The following is a 16980-nucleotide window of genomic DNA, read 5'->3' on the forward strand; positions in this document are numbered from 1 at the left end:
CAGTTGATGACCCTTTTGGTAGAGCATTACCGTAGCTGGTCGTATTTTTTTTTGTTGTCAAGACTGATTAGTAATATAATACATTTTGAAAAGCACACCCATCACAGAACTTGAACGATCCGAAGTTGGCTTGAGAAATTCATAGCATTGATACGATAGTGGATAGACCATAAATATAGTTTAGTATGTCATCATTAACTTGGTTCCTTTGAGAAACGCACTATACTAAACGAGATGTGAACGGTTAGGAAAGAAAACTTTTGTAAAATAATTTCCAATTAATTAAAGCATTATTCGAATGAAATATCCAAAAGAGATACTTAGTATGCCCTTGAAGAACATCATAAACACTTGAGTTATATCGTGGGTCTCTTTTTTTGCGCAACAGAGCATCCGATATGGCGCATGCATCCACAACACATTTATATTTCACAATATAAATTTATAAATATTTAAATTATTTATATATACAATATACGAATTAAATGGTTTATCAATGGTAAATAAAGAAATACCACCGCTTTATGTAAAATCCCAAACACCGAGTTTTTACTATGGGGAAATAATACATGGGAGCCAATTTCAAATGTATAACTAAGAAGATCAACATTCCTAAAAAGACGTAATAAAACACATATTTATCCTTTATTAAAAAACAATTTTTAATGAATTTTCTTTTGTTTTGTTCTTTAAATGTTTGCTTTTCATTAAATTTTCTCTTTAGTTTTTAGTTTTACACAATTCAAGTTTCTGTGTTCATCAATATTAATAATTCTCCTCTCCGCAAATTTTAGTATAATTTTGGTTTTTGTGTTTTTTTTTTGTTTTTGTTTTTTGTTTTTACATATTCATTTCACAGTTTATTGTCGTTTCTCGACCTTCGATTGTTGTCGAGATATTAAAATACAATATAAGGTGTTCGGGACGCCCAACGAGAGCGCAGTCCGTTGCCTTTTTAATCAATTTTGTTCAACATTTGCAATAAATGATATATTCTCGTGTTGTTGATTTTGTGTATCGTGTATTAACGTCACCTGTCACTCGAATTGAACTTAGTAAATAGCGTTTTGTTTCTTGTATTGGTTGCCTTTGAAATAACTTGCCATAATATATCATTTGCTTCATTAACACTTTCTATATGCTTTCGTCTTTGTTGTGACTTAAATGTAACGAATTCTATAGGAATCCTAATAAGAATTTCTGCTATGACTGTACGGTAGAAATGCCCTCTACGAAATATTCTTTTTGCACTATTCTTCAGCAATTTGTATCTATCTTAAACCAATTGATTCCGGAACGGGCATTTAACGTCGACCAGGCCGAAGTTTATTATTTATGTGATCAAAGCAACTTGAATGTTTTGCTGAAGGAGAGCTGTGGAAACAATATAAAGGTTTAGAGATAGAGAGAGTTTTATCATAAAAAAGTTCGTATGGGGTTCGTGAAGAGCGGAGTTTACAAATCTGATTATCTATAATGTTGTATGTATCTGAATGTATGTTCCTCTGACTTATATATCGTATAATTAGTTGCTGGAAACCTCGCTGGTAGTTTTGCTTTTTTCAAATATCTAAAGCGCGTTATCCTCCCAATCTCCCAAAAGCGCGATGCCCGATTTTTTGTGATTTTTTTGCAGCAACATTTTGAATGCATTGTCCCTGTGTTTCGGCATTTCATTACGTATCTCTAAGTTGTTTAGTTCTGATAAAGGAAGCTGCTGCTTGGATGGAGATGCACTTGTATAAATATTATTTAACTTCGCTTCAATCTGTATCTGCATCTGTAGTTGCAACTGTGTCTATGTATAGCTGTGTGTATCTGAATGAATGGACGGAAAGGTTCAACTAAATATTTGTAGCCATGAGTGAAAGCAAAAAAACGAGCACTAAACAACTGGATAGGAACAATAGCTAGATGTCTCCTCCATAATCCTTCATAGTCATCCCTCTGCCCTATGACCTAATTTGTATTTATAAAAGTTAACTGCTCCCATCCATCATCTGTTTGCAGGCCAGTGATATGTTTGCTTCTCCCCAGGAATGCATTGCAAAATGTTGCCCAAAAGAATGCCAAAAAATATCTCAAATAAACTCGCGGTCAATTGCAAACTATTTTTGGTATTCCGTTACACTTTTCCATTTTCCATATCTATAAATATGCTAATGTATGTACGTGTACGTGTATCTTTGGCAAGCAGGTAACGATTTTTACAGCTCACACTATTAACTTGAAGGTACTTGATGCGTTTCGAGGCAAGTTGATTGGAACCAAAGCGGCAAAAGGATGCTAAAGCGACTAGTGAAGCGAGGGGAGCTACAACAAAATCGCGTTATAATATATTCATATAGAGAGATAGCTTTCCATTGCTCTAAGTTAAGTTAAATTAAACGATACTTTTTGCCTCAAATATGTTTATATCCTCATCGCCGACGTCAAAAACTCGCACATTTTGGGGTGACTGCGGAGTTTTTTAAGGTGGCGCAGAGCGAACGAAAAGCTATATAGCCTTAAATCGGGGAAGCGGTAGTTGGTTTAGTAGTCGGATATCCGGATGTGGTGTATATGTAACGTGTGTGGATCTCCTATGTACAGCTTAGGTTCAGATTTTGCATTATTTAGTTAAACTTTCTCGTCTTTCTGGCCTGGTAAATATTTGTTGTTATTTTTGTTCTTTTTGTTCGATTAATACATATCTCATGTCCCTTCCTTTTAGTTACCTAATCTTAAGCTTTAACTTTATCGGTTTTATTGTATGTTAGGCTTATTTAAGTGTTAGTGGTTCTTTGCTTGCTTAAACAGTAAATATATTTATGTATATATCGATTTATATATGTGTGTATATATACTTAAATAACTCCCGTCTCTGAAAATCTATAACTCCCTTTACTGATTTAGATTTAGCTATTTATTCAATAAACAATTTATATCCTTCTGCGTCTCTGCTCAGGCTAAGGCTTAGGCATGACTGACACTAGCATTTGAACTTTATCCACCTTCTCCGTGTTCTCTGTTCTTTTTGTTCATTTTTGGTTTTTTTATGCTTTTATCAGTAATAGTTTAAGTAATAATAATCGTAGTAATCGTATTACGAAAATAATATTGATCTAGGTGTGTAATAAAAATTATTTTAAATATGCATAATTTACAAGTATTCTTTTGTCAAATGTTATCCGTTATTGTATGTGTATATGTATACATAGACTGCCTCTACATTTATCGTTTAGCTGTATTCCGTAGTTACGTTTTAAACATTTTACTGAGTCTGCTCTGCTCTGCTCTTGTGTTCTCTGTTTTCTGATCTCGGTTTATTTAAATGCATTTGTTTTCATGACTTATAAAAATTAGATATTTATCTTTACTTATATTTTGTATTCTTCCAAAGTCTTTCGCCGCCGTAGAATAGAAAATCAACGGATGTGGACTTAGCTTAGGCCAGCGACCTGCCGAATGAGGATCGGGCGGCTTCCTCTGGGATCCACCGATGCAGGATGTCCTTTGGTCCTTTGCTATTTGGCTGCCGGGCTGACAGCACTGGCGAATGGTTACTGCAATTATACGCGGATCGATTATCATACAAGTTAACTGGGGGGCTATTATCTGTGGGTGTTGTTAATCGTTTTTCGAACAAAGTGGTTTAGTAGCGGTTTCGATTTGAATCGGGTTATATCTTTCGTTTGTGTAAAATGGCAAAGTGGCGGAATGTGTGTGTGTTTTTTTTTTTTCTTTTAGCAGTAGGGAGTAAGCTTGAATTGATTTAAATTGATATTGATTTGGGTGCACTTACTAAATTCAGTTCAGTTTAAAGTTCGCTTGAATTGAATTGTGCTTGGGTGCTTAAAGTGTTTTCGTTGTGGAGGCTGTTTGTTTGGGTGTCGTTAGTGTTGGAAACTGTTATTCGCCCGGCTCCTCCATAATGACTGATTCGCCGGCCCAAACAATCGGACGACCCTGGTGTGGTTTCAAAGTTGGTTGGTAACAGCACTGGTATTTCTTATATTCTTATATATATGCAATAGGTTTACAGAAGAGCTAGGCCTAGAAAATCGCTATATTATGTATGTATGTTGGTGGACTAGCCAGGATTTGCCATTTTATGTTTCGAAATGTAGTTATTGTAGGTGCTTTTTACCAAAGCTAAGTCAAACTGTGTGTTAGAGCACTTTAAAGAAAAATATTACGCATACGTAGTGCGGTCGTAAATTATAACGAATCAAAATGGATCAACTGGATACTTAACTACTCATGCACTAGAAAAATGCTAAGCAAAACGGTTTTGTGTTCGGTTCTAGTAAATTGATTTTGATTGGGTAGTTGGGGATTGAGAAACATACCTATATGAGTATTATACGAGTCTATGTGAAAACTACGTTGAAGTAACGGTAACTTTAACGGTAACGGTGATTTATGGTGACTTGCGAAAGGTTATTTTCGTATTTTGGTATTAATTTGGTATTGCAGTTTGGTATTTTTGATTGGTTTGCTATCGATCAACTCTCCATTCAATGTTTCAGTTTCAGTACACAATGCGAATTGGTTCATTCTACTTTGCCTCATGGGAGTAGTGTTTTTGTGGGTTTCCGTGAGTTTAAGAAGCTTTTGATTTACTGGAGTGCGTATGTATATTGTATATGTATATTGCTAACTAAAAACAACAAATGCTTTGATGTTCAGTATAGTATCGGTTTAATTTTAAATTGGTTGGCTGGACCTTTCAACTGATCTTTTGAGCTTGGGATTTCTTTTTACAGGTGTTTTAAGCTTGATTACGCTACAAAGTTAAATAACTTTTGTTCTGTTAACTTGCTATGAACAAAACGTTGAGCTAAATACTATATAAATATATGTTCTGTGTGTAGACTTATATAAATATATGCAAGTGTTTTTTGTTTATCAAATTTGCGATTTGCAAAATCTCTATTTTACTTTTGTTTTTGAATTCTTGTACGAATCGAGTTTGAAATAATCTGGTTTTTAGTCGAGTTTCAGTTTATTTTAGTTTAGTTTAGATCTAGAGTTTGAGTGAGTCGAGTGAGGCTATGGATGAGCGCCTAGAGCCTAAGCCTATATTAGTGGGACAACTGACCAGTGAGGTGGTGCCAAAGAGCTTGTACCAGCCGATCACGATATTCGACAAATTCAGATCGTCGAGCATTATCTGCGCCACGCCCATAAACACCTTCTTCTCGATGCGGCCATAGTCGCCCCACACGGTAATCTGGAACATAAATGAGGTAAGAATTGGTTCAAAAAATGCCATCTATCTCCATTAATGACATCTCACCTGCAGTATGCAACCGGTGTAGGACTGCTTGAACACCAACTGCTGCTGGTACAGTGGATCCAGGGTGCGTCGAGCCGAGGAAGTCTTCATCTTGTCCACACAGCGCTTTCCCGACACTAGGTACACCTTTACATACGGAGCAGGCAGCATTTTTGACTGGGCCTTTTGCTGGGGATCGCAAACCAAGTGTTAGGAAACCAGAAGGTGTTATAAGTGGGCTTGCAACCTACCTGTAAGCCCCTGGCACGTATAACCTCCACCTCCAGGCAGCCTTTTTGGTGGCACAGCGAAAGCTGGATGTCGCCCAGCGAGGGAGCTCCCAGCACCTGGCGACCAACCAGTTGACCAGGTCCCAGGCCATCCACGAACTCATTGAGGGCTCCATCGTTGCGCAGAGAAGGGGAGAATCTATGTGGGCGGATCGGGGATTTCGAGGGTGTTTGGGTGTGGGGCACAGTAAAGAAAGCACTTTAGTACAGCGTCGTTGGTGATGTTTCTTTGTATCATCTCTCATCTCAAGATCTTGGTTAAATTAGGAACAAAATTTACACAAAGAAAGGAATTCGGTTTTCAGAGAAAAAGAAAGATATCTCTTTATACACAGGGAGTTGTAGAAAGACAGTAGATGTTTTAGTTTCAGTTGGTGGTTGCGATCGCAACTGTTCTGTGGTCTGAAATGGATCAGTGTTGTTGGTTGAGAGGTGGTTTCGGTGGTGAATGTGATACTTAAGGTGATACTGGTGTGTGGTTGTGGTGGGTGCGGAGGAGAGAGACTAGTGGAGTCAAAGTTCGATGGTGGCATGCAAGTGTCTTTCGTTTCGTGGAGCAAAAGTGCAGAGAAGGTAAGACTAGGACAAGGAGTTTTCTAGCCGAAACCTAAGTCATCTAAATAGAGAGAATACTGGTTCTCAAGAGAATTATTCAAGAGAATTTACAAAGCTCTGTTTAGTGATCGGCTTATTATAATCCCTTCATTTACACACACATCGATAAGTGAGGATATCTTTTTTATATACATATATACATATATACTATAGATAATGCTGAAAATTATAGTTAAAATTAAGTTAAAAAATCACAATTTATACACATTACAAGACAGAAAATTACACAAACAAGTCGAAGAATCAAACGGAACTCAAGTTAGGAAAAGTGGAATACACTTAGAGAAAATATGCAGGCTCGCTTCAGCGGTTTCTTTTTTATTTAAAGGCGCACGCATATAGACATCGATAAAAGAGAGTGGCAGGATGAAATAGTTTTGTTACACAGGAAAATTGGAGATGGGATCGCCACACAGATTACCATATACACAAGCCAAAGCATAGAGAGTTTTAGATTGAGCTTGACAGTCGGAGTGTGAGAGAATAAAGTCAGAGATTCAGAGATACAGAGACAGGTACAAAGACAAAGACAGAGGCAGGCAAGATAGAGGTCCTTCGGCCGGAAAGGTGATAATAGACTTGATAATAGACTTGCTTTGGCCAAGCGGCCATGCGGATGCGATCGGGAGACTTACGATGAGCCCTCGGAGCTAGTGATCGAGTGAATGCTGCCGGCACTGTAACGGGTCACCGGAGGCACCGGCGGAACCTCCACCGACCGCTGGATGCTGCCCGCCGAGCCGCGCGACTGCCGCTGGTGGTATGGATGTGGTGGTGGTAGTGTGATATGGTGGTGACCAGCGGAGCTGGTCGAGCTGCCTGCTATTGCGAACTGTGCCTGGTATTGCTCTTGTTCTGCCGGAGACAACAAGACATATTTATACGGATTTGGTGTGTGTGCGCGTATATACAGGGGGTGGTTGGGGTGATCTCTATCGAATACGATCAATAAGATGACCCTATCATGTGGCAATATCTAGACATTCAACAGTAATATGGTCGGAATATAAACCCACTATGTACAATCAGTAAGAACTCCACTACTTTTGGTTCACCAATGGAATATGATAAATATTGATATTTCTGGTATTTCAGGTACTTAATTACACAAGCCCATTTGGATCTGAAAACTCTGTAGCGACGATGCAGGGTTTGGTTAGATAGCGACTCTGGGCTCTTGGAAACCACAAATCTCGAACAGCGAGACCCCAAGAGGAGAACGAGACAGAGTAGAGGCGTAAATGGAAATTGGAATACAAAATTAGGGGTAAAATCAAGCGAGAACTTTAACTGAATATCCATAAGAAGAAAGATTTCAGAGAACACATTATATGTATATATATATATTTATATATCAGCGAAAAATCATCGAAACTAGTGGCGTAAATGGCAACAACTATTGCGATGTTATGCTAGAAACTCAACCCGTCTGGTTGTGTATTACACATCTAGTATTTATAGAGTGTTGAAGCTTTCTTGTGACTTATATATATTTACTATGCACTTTTTGTTCCACTAATATCGTGTGCAATGCGAATTTTGTTTGCGTCTTGATTCTTTGCCAATTTTCTGATGATGTTACTGGTTGTTGATAATGCAGCTGTTGTTTGAGCTACTTGTTGTTGAATTTGTGGTGTGTTGGTTGTTGATTGTTGTAGTTGTTGTTGTTTTTGTGGTTATAGTTCTTGTTGTTGGATGTCTTTTGACTTTCTGTGACAGCTCCCTGTATACATACATACTTTAGTTATCCGATTCGTACTTGCGATAAACATAATCGAACTGAAGGAGAGTCTTGCGGGAGGCAGATGATAAACATTAGTTCGTTGGCTTAAGAATCGAAGAACTGAACCGATCTACGGTCTTTTTTTATTTTCTTTAATATTTTTTGATTTTAATTTTGTTTGAAAGGGGTAGATTCTGCGCGGTTGTGTGGATGGACTCCGTGTTGGGGATGTAGACTCTTACCGCTTACAACAAAAAGCCGTAGCTGAAGCCAAGTAACTAGCTTTAGCTTGAGCTATGGCGATAACTTATCGAGATAGAGGCTGCAATAGATTGGTAGTAGCTTGGTATGTCGAGTACGAGTGGTTACGAGAGAGAGTATATAAGTAGGTATAGGTTGGCTTAGCTCAATGCATGCAAATCGAATAGAACGCTAGGATAATAATAAATGTTGTGTGGTTTGGTAATACAATATGACATTAGCAATCTGTACGGTTTTGGTTAGTAATAGTAAATAGAGTATGCTGCTACAAAAGTAAAATGCAAATGGGGCCCAGCCACAACGACGCACAGTGGGTGCGAAAAGTGTGTGCCACGTGTTCGCACAGGCGAAAGCTTTGCTCAAGAGCCGGCATTTTCGGGAAAAACTGCGGATGGGCAAAGCTTTCGGTGTGCCTTGCTTCGTTTTAAAGTGGGTTTCCCCATTATTGGGGGATACCCCTTGTAAGCCTAAAAATACGTATCGACTTTGGATTGGATTGTTGGTTCTTGGTTTGCTGGTTTCTTTGGGTTGTTCTGGTTCTGGTTTAATTTGTATTGCTGCGCCTGCGCTTTAAAGGATATCGGAAATAATAAATCAAGTTAACTTGGGAAATGCGGGCTACGTTAAAAGTTACTTTAAAGTTGGACATGCCTGCGAAAAAGTATAGACATAGAGAGCTTTGGCTGAAGCTTTGGCAAAGAGCGCGCGCGAAAAGTCAGAGAGCAAAGTGAATGAAAAGCTCTTATATCTAGGGATTGAAGGACTAACATCCTGTGTGCTAAACGGGGATTTGTTTTCGGGTTGGGGGTTGCTGTTACCGATACTGTACTGTTACTGCCTTACGGTTACGGTTTACTGATACGACTAATGTTTATCATCTCATTCGACAGACTTATTGGCATTGGCTTCTCTCGTTAAACAGCTTCGTTTTCCTTCTCCAAAAGGGCAACTCAAAACATAAAAAGAAAGTCACAAAACGATAATCAACCGAAAATAACTGATAGCATAGCATAGTAGAGTAGAAGTTTAGAGTAGAGTAGAGAGAAGATAGTTTGGAGTAGAAAGTTGGACTTGTGCGCACCTTTCCCCGCCGGCACCATCGCCGAAGAACTGTTCGATGGCGTCCGCCTCCGAGGACGAGCCGCGGGACAGGCCGCCCCCGCCGCCACCGCCGGCACCACCTGACCCACCGGCGGCACCACCGGCACCGCCAAGACTGACGCCCAATCCGCCACCGGTTCGCAGTTCCCGCGTTATATCACCAGGCAGCACTTCTTCGCTGCGATGCACCGTGAACGAGTTCTTACCCTTCTTTCCAAAGCCCATACGTCTTTTACGACCTTCGAGTATGGCATTTTACACAATTTTAGTATTCTTAGTATTACTTTATAGTTGGTTAGTTTGGTTAGCTTGGCTATATGGCTATGGTTATGGGTATGAATTTGGTTACTGGTTAGTTGGGCAAAAGCAAAATCGAATGGCAAAGCTATGGATTAAAATAGGGAGATGTATGACTGCTCATGGAGGACATCAAGTTCCAAACTGAGCCTACGAATAACTGGGCAAATGATTAACTGATTGATCGATTGACTGGCTGACTGAGCAACACAAGGCAACGGAACGAGAACGGTTAACGAGCGCAAACAGAGAACGGAACAAAATCGCCCTACCTGTGGCCGAAAGCTGCGAGGTTGAGTTCGACTTCTTGCCCATGCCGCTGCCTCCTTTTGGGGATCGCTCCTGGTCGACGCCGCCGCCCTTCTTTCGATCGTTCGCGGTGTCCGAGAGGCTGCCATCTGTGCGATAACATTAGGTAAATTAGTTACAGGCGTTAAATACACTTTGACAATGATGGACTTCTTAAGGCTAAGTGCTTCTAAGTGCACCGGCGATGTTCTGTTTTTATTATATATGAAATATTCTTTTAGAATACATGATGTTTTAGAATTGTCAAGGATCTTTAGAGTTAAATCTTGGATGAATATCAGTGGGTGTACTCCCCACATTTTACTCATTTTACTCACCGACTTTATCTTCGGCACCCGCACCCTCCGCTGACTTGGCGCCACCAGCCTCGTCGGCCCCGTTCTTGTCCTTGTCGTACTCGCTGAAGTCGTCGTCCAGCATTGCATCGATGGCATCCCAGTCGATGGCGTCCAGCGGAGCATCCGCGTCCGCGTCCGTATCGGCGTCCACATTAGCGTTCGTTGTGGTTGTTGTTGTTGCGTTTGGTTCGTTCGTGTTATTCGTTGTTGAATTTGTGGCAGTTGTTGTAGCATTTGTTGCATTTGCGGTTGTCGTTGTCGCCGCATTCGTTGCATTCGACGATGTTGTGGTTGTTGTTGTTAATGTGGTTGTTGGATTCGTGTTTTGATATGTGCATGTATTTGGTGGTTGTTGTAATTGTTGTTGTTGTGATTGTTGATGTGTGGCGTCGAGCGTCAGGTTGTTGGCGTCATTTATGGTGTTCGTGTTTTGTTGTGGTGTTGATGATGGGGCACGTTTGTTATTGTTGTTGAGATTGTTGGGTGATCCATGAAGTTGTTGTTGTGGTGTTGGTTGGGGATTTGCAAAAGAGGAAGAAGAAGCATTATTAGCATTAGTACCACCGACGACAAGATGCCCAGCAGCGGCAGCAGATGTTGCACCACCGCTCCCACTACTAGATTTCGTCAGCTGCTCCGATGCCATCATCGATCCGCTAATGGCGGTGGTGCCTTCTTTCCCTTTTTGCCTAACTGATTGTTGTTGTAATTGTTGTTGTTGTTGAAGTTGTTGATCGTGACTTTGGCTAACACTAACACTACTCGCTTGGCTATTGTGGTGGTTGGTGTGGTGGTTGCTATTGTGTGTACTGGTAGTGTTGTGTGCACCACCGCTACCCATTCCGTTGCCCTGTTCCACCATTCCCGCTGCTGCAGCATTCAGCCCATCCATTTCTGATCCCGGCTCCATTGGTGAAAAGTTGTGGGCATTCTGCGCACTGGGCGGATGCGGCAGATTCCTGCGACGCTTCAGATACGGCGCCGCCGGTCCGTACAACTTCTGTTGACTCGTTCGCTGCAAATCCAGCGACATGTGATTCCTGGGATCCGCCAGTCCGCGTTGACGATGAGCTCCGCGAAAGAGCGACGGAGCCACGCCCCGTCGCGTCCAGCCCACATCGGAGTCATAGGTAATGGTCACTATCTTGTCATCGGTTACCAGGAAATGCGAGTGACTCAGCGGATGGTTGGCATCCACATTTGCACCCATATAACTCTGTCGAATATTGGTCTCCGAGCCGTAGCGCCGCGACATCGCCGATGTGGGTGAGTGGCTGACATACGGATTCGGGTGGGGATACGGATAGTCCCCAGACGAGGGCATTACCTCGTCCTCGTACCGAATGCGACGTCGACCCCAGCTCTTCGTGTGCAGATCATCGTAGTCTAGCGACCGGGATTGTCCTTCGTGAAAAAGTCGCCTTCGCTCCAGCTTCGGTTTCTTCAGGATCGAAGTTGGTTGCGCCTTGGCCTCCGAAATGGGAACGGCAGCCACGAGGGCATCTTCGCTCAACTGGCGCGAAAGGCGCAGCACCGACTGTGTGGGCGGTGGTGCAGGCGTGGCCATTTGTCCCCTAGCACGCCGATGGGCATTCGGAGTGGGCGTGTGGACATGGTAAGTGGGAACCACACCGAGATTCAGTTGCGGTCCCGTTAGTCCGCCCAGAAAGTGCTGATCCACACACTCTCCGCACATTGCAGGATCCGAAGTGGGTGGCTCCCCATAGCCCATGGGCTGATGCTGCGGGTGCGGATGGGCATCCGCCAGACAGCAGGGATCCTGGCATGCGCCGATCGCCAGACCTGCGGCGGTCAGGTGAAGGGTGTGGTGCGTGGAGAGCACCACCGGCTGACTTCCATTCTGGCAGTGGCTGCAGCTCTTGTCCTGGTGGTCGCGCACATAGCCCACTAGCGAACTGGGCGTCGTAGAGGCGTGTTCGTGGGCGTGGGGGTGGACGTCCGCGGGCAAGGAGCTGCGGAAGAAATTCGTGATGGGCGTGGTAATGCGCTTGAATTGCTCAAAGCTCGGCAGCAGCGGCAGCGGATAGGCAGCGGCGGTGGCTTGTACGTTCGGTTTCTGTCCGTTGGACCGTCGTGGTGGATAGATGGTATCGATATCGATGTTGAATGGCTGTGGTGGCAAATGGGGCGATGGCGAGTAGAAGACGGGATGTGGATGCAAATGCGCATGGGGATCGAGTGGATCGAGTGGCTCCATCATCTCCTCGGCCATTGTGCCGGGCTCAACGTAGAATTGTTCCACCAGCTGGCCGCTGTTGGCATCAGTCACCAAAACCTGGTGAGGTGGCTGTAATCCAATTCCCGCCGAAATGGGTGGAGAGTCTGCTGCCGCCAGAGCGGCCAGGTGCTGCAGTTGCTCCAGCTGCTCCAGCAACACCAACTGCTGGGCACCGCCCGCCGGCAGATAGTCGCAGTCATCCACTTCGATGGTGTTGGCCCTTCCGGGCTCCGAGTGGTGTAGCCGCAGTCCTGTGATGGGTTCGCCTCCTGCTCCCCCGAGGAAACTGTTGCGAACGCCAAAGAGATTGCGCCAGTTGCGGGGGAAGCTAACGGTTATTGCGAACAACGGTAACGTGTGGTATCGGGTGGTAACGGTTGGCAGCGGTGGTAAGTGGTTTGTGGTGAAAACATTTCAGTTTCGACGCATGCAAAAGTGTAGGGAAGGGATCGGATATGTTGGTAGTAATGCCACATATCATTACCAAATGAGTCATGTGGTGAGTTTTGAAAGGGTGATGGGTTGGTAGTTGTTGTTCAGCATGTAACAAGACACATCCGTGGGGAAAATAGAACGATTAACGTCCGAGGTCAGCGTTAGGTTCGAGGTGAGTGTGTTTTTTTTCGATTGTTGTAGTGAGTTGTGGTTGAGTGTTGTAGAGTTCAGTGGTGAGTAGTTGCCGTGTAAGCGTGTGGTGAGCACAGCACGCGAGAGAAGCATTTAACACAAACCGATAGCGGCGTTGTTGATTGTTGTTGAGATTTTCATAGAGATTTGATTGTTATATTGAGCGGTTTGGTTTTGTCGGTTGGTTTGGCAAACGCAAAAAGTAAATGCAGAAAAGAAACTTTATGTTTTCGCTATCGTTTTTCGTAGGTTTCAGTGTGCCCTTCAAGGTGTTGGTGTATCTGTGTTAGCGAGATACTGCTGCGTGTATGTGTGTTTAAGTCGAAGAGAGAGAGTTGGGCGGTAAGCGCTCCGATTCTGATTCTGATCGTGATCCAATACCAATACTAATTAAGAGCCTAATTCAGGGAAATTTGGGATTTTGCTCGCAACTACCACGCAGAAATTAAATGTGGAGGAAAACCAATGGGCCACAGCGGAATTTCAGCATAATTTTTGCAGCGTAGCTTGGCTTACTTAACTAATAGCTAATGGCTTGGGCTCGACTGGCACTGCTCCATCCACCTTCTCCTCTCCTCAGTCTGCCGCCCACTTACCTGAGTCCGCGCGACGTGCGCGGCCGCTCCGACTGCGTGGAGAAGGCGCTGGAGGTCACGCTGACTACCGACTCCATGTCCGAGTCGCCGAACTCGCCCATGAAGTCCTTGTCCGGCGACAGCGAGTGTCTTGGTCGCATCCGCGCGTCCATAGAGTGCAGGTCGCTATCCGACAGACCCGTGTAGTGGCGCTCCCATCCGCCCATTCCGGTGCTGCGGTAGGTCGCCTGGTGGTGCGGCTGCCGTGTGCGGTGCCTCCCGAAGCGACCACCCGAGGCCAACCGCTCGTCGAAGTCCTGACCCAGTCGATCTCGCAGCATCGCACTGCGGGAGGTCTGCGGCACCTGAAGTTGAAAGAGTGGATGCTGAGTTGCCTGCACACTTTTTTAACAAGTTATGATCCTAAATGGGTAATTGAGTAGTGTGTTCCATAAGCATATTTCTTAATACTAGCAAACTTTTCCTATCTTTTTTGCCCACTCATCCCGTATTGTTGGTTACCTGTGGTAGTTGCCTCTTCTTTGGGGACCCAGTGGGCGTGGCTGTGGCCGAGCGCGACTGGAATCGCTGCTGCTGCGAAGCAGACGCCGCCGCTGAGGACGCACCACCCGGTCCCTGGTAGACCGATGGGGCGTTGGGCGAGGAGCCGTGTACTGGAAGCACTGGATAGTCTATGTAACGGTCGTCGGGTGGCGACAAGGAGCCCCGCCGGGGACTGGTGCTCCGATAGCCGTAGGCGGAACCACCGGAGGGAACTCCTCCTACTACGCCGCTGCTGCTGTGGTAACCGTCGCTAGGTGCCGCCGAGTGACTCCGCTGGCTAAGGCTCATGCCACCGGGACCGATGGCAGAGCCGACACCGTTACCACCTCCGCGACGATAGTAGCCGGTGGCAGAGGCCTGCTCGTGGTGCATCAGGTGGTGGCATGGAAAGTAGAGTGTGGTTTAGTGGTGCACCATTGGACCGAGGCTCAGTGATCCCCGCACGGGGGTTCCCGGAGGGATTCTGACAAACATTCGGATTAGAGCTTACTGACTAGGTCTGAGTGAGTGGTATCTGGGTGGTTCAAGTGGTCTTGAGGCAGGCATTAAACGTGTGTTTGGTCTTTTGTGTGTGACTGTGTTTAGTGTCTTTGATTAACTGATACTGCAACTTCTACTGTAACAAAAACACAGGGATGTTCATATAGATATATGCACATGATTAAACGTAGTTAGTAGCTGAGTTAAGAGATCAAGAGATATAGATATAGAGCCATACAAATTGGTTAAAAATACACTTTTGAAACGAAATCAATCAAGATACATTTAGAGCCGCACGCGACTTGTGGGTTATAATCGGTTAGTTAAGTTAAGTAAAAGATTTGCAAAAACTCTGAATTGAAAGTGCAGTAAGTTGGCAGTGGTTTTGGTCTAGCTAGTCTTGGACACTAGCTAAACTCGTGGGAATGGCCAATATATGTCAGGACTGATTTCATGTGAGTCAATAATGTGACTTTGAATTTAAGTTGGAGTAAAGTCTTTCTATGATGTTCTAAGCCCAACAGGGCCAACAAGTTATTATAAAATACTAATTATCAATAGGCAAACTTTTTTCGTTTGAAAATAAAAAAAATATGTAAATTAAATGAGACTGAATTGGTTAATTATTGGTTAAAGGTAAACCCTTAGATCGCTGGTCCTCGGAATGTTCTGATAACTCTACCCCAAGGTAGTTGCTTAGTTAATGCAATAAAATCGCCACTTGAAGTGTTTTCTTTGTCTGTACTGTTCTGTTTCTTGTTTGGCCTGTTGGCCATTTTGTTGGGTGGTTCGTTAATTTAGCTGGGGTGCAAACCTGATTGTGGTAACTTTGTCCAATGCCAGATACAGTGCGGTAGTCGCGGGCCACCATCCCGGCCACCCTTTTGCGGCCCTGGGGCGACATGTCACGTCGGGACCGACGCTCGTTTAGATCGAGCTGGATCGTCGGATTGTGGATTGAAGGTGTGGATTGAAGGTCGGAACGAAGGGGTTGTTGGATTTCGGGGTTTATTTGAGTGGGGGGTAAGAATCAAGAGAAAAAGAAGGAGCAGACAATAGAGAAATTTACATATGTTCTAAATGAATGGAGAGTTAGGAGCACAATGTGATGCGGTTTTTAATGTGTGGCATCTCAGTTATTGCGTTGGAAATATCGGCCTCTTACATTGTGTTTGTGTGGAAGTGTCTCTGGGTTTTCAATGGTTTTTCGGGGTCTGTGTTCTATTGGTTAAATCAACTCACATCAAGTATACGCAATGCTACACATTTAAAGCTACGTGGTGAAGAAGCCACAAGGAAAGCGGTGGGAAAGGGCGTTTGGCAGGTGCTAAGTGATGAATAGATGGACAAAAGCGGTTCTCTACACGGGCATGCAAAGCGGTAGTCAAGTTTTCAGGTGCTCTTCAATGGGTTTTTAGTTTGGTCGTGGAGCTTATGAAAGGGAGATAGTTTTAGAGTTTAGAGTTCAGAGATAGCCTTGGCCAGTATGTGTTCTCAAGTTTACACGGTTTACACGGATTCTTAACTTAAAACATTTGGCTTATATGACTTAGACTATATTAGCTTTCATCTTAAATGCAATAGTATCGTTATCGTTATCGGTATAGTTAGCTGAAAAGACCCGACCAGATTCGAGTTTGGCTCTTAGTTTAGAGAGTTAGTAGAACGACAGTTTAGACTTCGAAGAGATAGAGGCAGTAGATCAAGAGAAAGAGAGAGAAAAATGTAACACACGCACAACGAAACAACGACACCAATTAGTTGAATAAGGTTTCAAACGAACTAAAAATACACCATGATAACGAAAATACTTTGTACAATTGCTGGGGGTGTCATGTCTTGTTTTGGCCAAAAACATGAATAGTCGGCATCAGTCCGATTCTGTCCCTGACCATGAACCAGTTAGAATGTGTGTTGCTATCTGTGTCTGTGTTGGTATTTCTACTGGCATTTGTATTTGTATTTGTATTTGTGTTCGTATTTGTATTTGTGTCTGTGGCATGCGAACTGAGAACTGATAACTGACAGGAACAGGAACTGGAACCACAAAATGGAGTCCTCTGATGGAGCACACAGGATGGTCATGTACGTATGGGTTATTCTTTTCTTTTTGTGGCGATTGCTGTGCTGGCTGACGGTGATTGTGATGCTTATGCTGATGCTTATGCTGATGCTGCTCATGGCATATGATTTGTGAGTTACAGTTAGAGAAAGCACACACACAAAGAGGGGGAGACAGATAACAAACTGTAGAAACCCGAATAAGCACACTAAGCACCGAAGTATTTTAGATTCGCCGCA

General features: G+C 43.6%; 1 protein-coding gene across 14 annotated transcripts in view; it reads right to left on the bottom strand.

The window, feature by feature from the left end:
- Window positions 1-675: 675 nt before the first annotated feature.
- LOC120454244 (regulating synaptic membrane exocytosis protein 2) overlaps window positions 676-16980 on the bottom strand; it is a 43998-nt gene continuing 27693 nt past the window's right edge. For 3 of the 14 annotated variants that reach the window (XM_039639362.2, XM_039639361.2, XM_039639360.2), the window contains 11 exons: window positions 15494-15616; window positions 14158-14556; window positions 13657-14000; window positions 10174-12761; window positions 9820-9945; window positions 9231-9489; window positions 5512-5689; window positions 5282-5449; window positions 4332-5215; window positions 3785-3948; window positions 676-3545 (listed from right to left, as the gene is read on the bottom strand). In XM_039639362.2, the coding sequence (XP_039495296.1) occupies window positions 5009-5215; window positions 5282-5449; window positions 5512-5689; window positions 9231-9489; window positions 9820-9945; window positions 10174-12761; window positions 13657-14000; window positions 14158-14556; window positions 15494-15616 (4392 nt within the window). In that variant the 3' untranslated portion in view covers window positions 676-3545; window positions 3785-3948; window positions 4332-5008. Of the gene's footprint in view, window positions 3546-3784; window positions 3949-4331; window positions 5216-5281; window positions 5450-5511; window positions 5690-9230; window positions 9490-9819; window positions 9946-10173; window positions 13361-13656; window positions 14001-14157; window positions 14557-15493; window positions 15617-16980 lie in introns of those variants that run through there. The other 11 variants (XM_039639363.2, XM_039639367.2, XM_039639366.2 and 8 more) reach the window with 8 other exon arrangements.

This window comes from Drosophila santomea, chromosome 3R (assembly GCF_016746245.2).
Source record: "Drosophila santomea strain STO CAGO 1482 chromosome 3R, Prin_Dsan_1.1, whole genome shotgun sequence".
NCBI lineage: Eukaryota > Metazoa > Arthropoda > Insecta > Diptera > Drosophilidae > Drosophila > Drosophila santomea.